Source organism: Oryzias melastigma, unplaced genomic scaffold (assembly GCF_002922805.2).
Source record: "Oryzias melastigma strain HK-1 unplaced genomic scaffold, ASM292280v2 sc02108, whole genome shotgun sequence".
Classification (NCBI taxonomy): Eukaryota; Metazoa; Chordata; class Actinopteri; order Beloniformes; family Adrianichthyidae; genus Oryzias; species Oryzias melastigma.
The window spans coordinates 1-4,087 of record NW_023418686.1 but is presented as its reverse complement, the minus strand read 5'-3'; the positions used below and the strand labels follow the sequence as shown (position 1 = coordinate 4,087).

Sequence of the window (4,087 nt, the reverse complement as noted above, 5' to 3'; positions counted from 1 at the left end):
CTTTTTGACATGCATCAAATTTCCATATTTTTCACCTCGGTTCACTTTTGGGGGCAACTTTTTATAATTCAGAAATGAAAGAATATATGAGCCTATAATATATTTCTATAACGTCTTATATAAGTCACACCTCTGTCTTATCTATGCAATAAACTGCGACTTATAAAATACGATACTCTTTGAGATTTTTGAACAAAGTCAACATTTTTCTATAAAAAAGGTCAGAAAGTTCGTAGAGTGACCCCCAAATGTGCGTTCTTTTGTCCTCCAGTTCCCGTGTACATTCTTTGACGGCCGCGCCGACATGTGCGCTTGCCTCTGCTACGAAATCCTCAAATGCTGCAACTCCAAGCTGAGCTCCATCCGCAGCGACGCCGCCCACCTCCTCTACTTCCTCATGAAGAGCAATTTTGACTACACCGGCCGCAAGTCCTTCGTGCGGACTCACCTGCAGGTACTCGCATCTACCCAAGTCCGTCAATGCTGCCGCTTTTGACTTAAATCTGTTTAACAAAACTCTACCTCAGGTGGTGATCGCCGTCAGTCAGCTGATCGCGGACGTCATTGGAATCGGGAGTACGCGCTTCCAGCAGTCTCTCTCCATCGTCAACAACTGTGCCAACAGCGACAAGAACATAAAGGTGAGTGTGGCGACGTTCAGGCCTAGTAATAAGCGCAATTCCTTAAATCAGAGCTTTATAGGAGGTCAGAGAGAAGCTTCTATTTATTTTCCATTTCTTTTTATAAATGAAAAAAATCTGCCAGTAAAATTAATCTTTGTAAGATTTATTAAAATAAGTTGTGATATTTAAAGACTAAATGTAGCCTTGAAATTGACTATAAATTACTATTATTAAGGTAAATTCTTCTAATAAATAGAAATATGTCCAAAACAAAGGCTTGTACTGTTAATTTTTTTTAATATTTAATATATTTTTTTAATATCTTTACTTTTGGTACATTTATACATTCATGCTTACACTTTTTCTTCCAAAATGTCATATTTTAAACTCTAAAAAAGCCCATTTATCCTCATTTCTAGAACTATTTAATAAAATAAGATAAAGTTTTCAAAGTTCAGGGAAATTTCCAGTGCATCAATTTGGAATTAGTAGTGATTAGGGGGAGAATTCGGCCATAATAAACCGATGGGTCATGATACACCGTAATCTTTTGGTCTCCAATGTAATCCACCGTTTTGCTAGTTTTCTGTTCGTCTTTGCAGCACACAGCGTTCCCGTCCGACGTGAAGGACTTGACCAAGCGCATCAGGACGGTGCTGATGGCCACCGAGCAGATGAAGGACCACGAGAACGACCCGGAGATGCTGGTGGACCTCCAGTACAGCTTGGCCAAGTCCTACACCAGCACCCCGGAGCTGCGTAAGACCTGGCTGGACAGCATGTCCCGCATCCACAACAAGAACAGCGACCTGTCAGAGGTACTTCTATTCACCAAACTTGAATAAAAGCCCCTCTAAAGTTCAACCCGCCCCTCACCTGCGATCATCTTCTCCACCTGCAGGCGGCCATGTGTTACGTTCATGTTGCAGCTCTGGTGGCTGAGTACCTGTGGAGAAAAGGTGAGTATAGCTAATTGTTATCTAACCGTTAAAGCTACAGCCTGATGATTTTATGAGCTTCATTTACGGGGGGGCTGTAAAATGATTCACTGGTAAATATTTTTCACAGGAACAGCCATTACCTAGAATGATTAATGAAATTGTTTTGCAGTGGGGACAAATAAAACGTTTCTTCCTGTTTGTTTGGTCTAGTTTAAGTGTTTGACTTAGACTAAAACTTTTAGGTTTAACATGTAAACAGAAAAAAAATCACCAACAAAACATAAAGTAATCTAAAAAGTTAAACGTCACACATCTTTATCTGACACGCTCGGGACAGTTCAAGGTTCTTCTTGTGTGAAAAAACTCGCCGACGCTGCATTTTGAAGATAAATACTCGTCATTTGGATATTTCCAAACATATGTGTGAGCGTTTTATGGTCAGGAGTTCCTGTAGATATACTTTATTTTGTTTAACAAAGAAGTTCTGTATGTTTACACCTTTATAGATACGCTAAAGGTTATATTTTGTAACATAGACATACAAATCTAATCAAAATCTACACTGATTTAAGGAAACAAAGCCATGAATTTTTCTTAGATTGATGCTACATATTGACAATTTAAGCCTTAGTGTCAGATGATGTAGGCTTTTGGGTCTTTAGAGAGGAGCGACTGCGCTTTAAAAGGAGCACAGGTGCGCCTTGCAGTTCCTTTGAGTGCTCCTGTGGCTGCCGTAAGGGATGTCGTGAAAATGAAACGTACTATCGTTGTGCGTGTTGGGAGTGTTTCATAAAGTAAAGATAATGTAAGGGATAATCCCAGACGACGTGCTCATTATCAGAAATTAATGCGTCCCATGGACGCGCATTAATGTCTGATAATGCACTCTTCACAGCGCATTATCCTGCTTATATACAATGGTCACTTACAAAAGGTTTTTATATTTAAAATGTATTTCATTTAGATTGTTTTTTCACAAAAAAATGACTATTTTATGCATGTTTGGCGACACTGATCTCAACTGCCTCAGCAAAGGAAAGCAATATATAAGCTGATCGTCACGATATGTTAAATAAAGCAGCAGTTAAGAGAGAAAGTTCACCTCTTACTGCTTGTTTTTGTCCAAATTAAGAAGAAAAACGTTTTAAAAAAGCCTGCGTAGTGATACAAAACATGTGGTCCAGGACCAGGAACCGCTCTTGGAGCCGTCTTTTAAGGTGGTCTCGGCTTGTTTCAAATCAAACTGAGCTGTATCAAACATTGGTATATAGAGTCAGAACTCTATGGACCCTGAAGTCCAAAGGACAAGTTCTAGACTACAGTTTCTAGAAGCTTCCTGTTGAGAGTTGTGAATTTGAAGTTTTTCCAAATCCTCACATTTTGATTTAAATAAAACCCCAAATACCAAATGTTGGAATTCCTCAAATGACCACTAGGGGCTGGTTTCAGCTATTTATTTACTGACTTATGTTAAACGGTTCACATTCTCACAGCTTGTTTACTCCCTGGTTTCTCAAACTTATATTTATTGTTGTTATTTCTGTTGTAGGGGTCAATTTTATTCAATCACATTGTTTGATTTCCAGTTTTTCAGTTGCTATGCCCCTTTTTATGTCTTGGGGATCTAGAGGAGTATCCCGGACGAGCCCCCAATTTTTGTTACTTTGTTAAAGAATGTAACGAAAAAGTAAAAATGAAAAACAACAAATTAACTTTACAAACGAACTCAGACTGGAAATAAGATTTATACATTTATTTATTTGTATGATGTGTTTGAATGCTAAGCTAAAGGTCCTCGTCCAATCGGGTGCTCCAGACAATTTATGCACAATTTGTCCCGTCCAGTCATTCATTTTTTGAAATGTTGTAGAGTTGTGCAGTTAATTGGATTTAGTAAGGCCTTACCTTCTCCAGGTTCTGATTGGGCTGTTCGGGATCTAATGGGTGATGTCAGAGAATAACGGCCCAGTGTTCATTTAAATCCAGATGTTTTGTTCAAAAAAGGGAAAGTGACTTCTGACAAACAAAGCCAGCTGTGTTGGAGACTCTGCTCGGTTGTACGGAAGAGAAGAACTTCAATATTTTGCTAAGAAAAAATCAGGGAGATTCCAATAAAAACTTGGGGGTGGGTTTAGGGGCGGAGCTTGTTTTAGTGAGTCTGCTCTGAGCCACATTCTTGTATCATCAAGATAAAGAGAAGGTGTTTGTGTCCTTGTTAGGGATGTTCAGGCAGGGCTGCTCCGCTTTCCGGGTCATCACTCCCAACATTGACGAAGAGGCGGCCATGATGGAGGACGTGGGGATGCAGGACGTTCACTTCAACGAGGTCTCGCCAAGTTCCATTTTTTTTCTACAATTATGCACAAATGCCTGAAGTTCTACCATTTTTTTTATGAGTTTTATTCAAATAAGTTGACACTTTTCTCAAATTGGTCACCATAAACTTTCTGTGTCATCTCCTAAAAACCCAGATTTGGAAGTTTCTAATACTCAAAGATGAAAGTGCCTCCTTGTGTCTTTAGG

At 39.3% G+C, this 4,087-nt stretch overlaps 1 protein-coding gene across 1 annotated transcript; it reads left to right on the top strand.

The window, feature by feature from the left end:
- The first annotated feature begins 256 nt into the window (after positions 1–256).
- LOC112138471 (dedicator of cytokinesis protein 9) lies at positions 257–4,062 on the top strand. The gene is made up of 5 exons (XM_024261028.2): positions 257–454; positions 528–641; positions 1,226–1,441; positions 1,525–1,582; positions 3,784–4,062. Exons 1-5 carry the CDS (start codon positions 305–307, stop codon positions 3,936–3,938), a joined length of 693 nt encoding a protein of 230 aa, XP_024116796.2. The 5' UTR covers positions 257–304; the 3' UTR covers positions 3,939–4,062.
- The last annotated feature ends 25 nt before the right edge of the window (positions 4,063–4,087 follow it).

Bases quoted from the DNA above. Each gene is read 5' to 3' on its own strand.
- LOC112138471 (XM_024261028.2), top strand. From the start codon at position 305: ATGTGCGCTTGCCTCTGCTACGAAATCCTCAAATGCTGCAACTCCAAG. The intron at 455-527 runs GTACTCGCATCT...ACTCTACCTCAG, and splicing joins TCGTGCGGACTCACCTGCAG to GTGGTGATCGCCGTCAGTCA. The intron at 642-1,225 runs GTGAGTGTGGCG...TCGTCTTTGCAG, and splicing joins ACAGCGACAAGAACATAAAG to CACACAGCGTTCCCGTCCGA.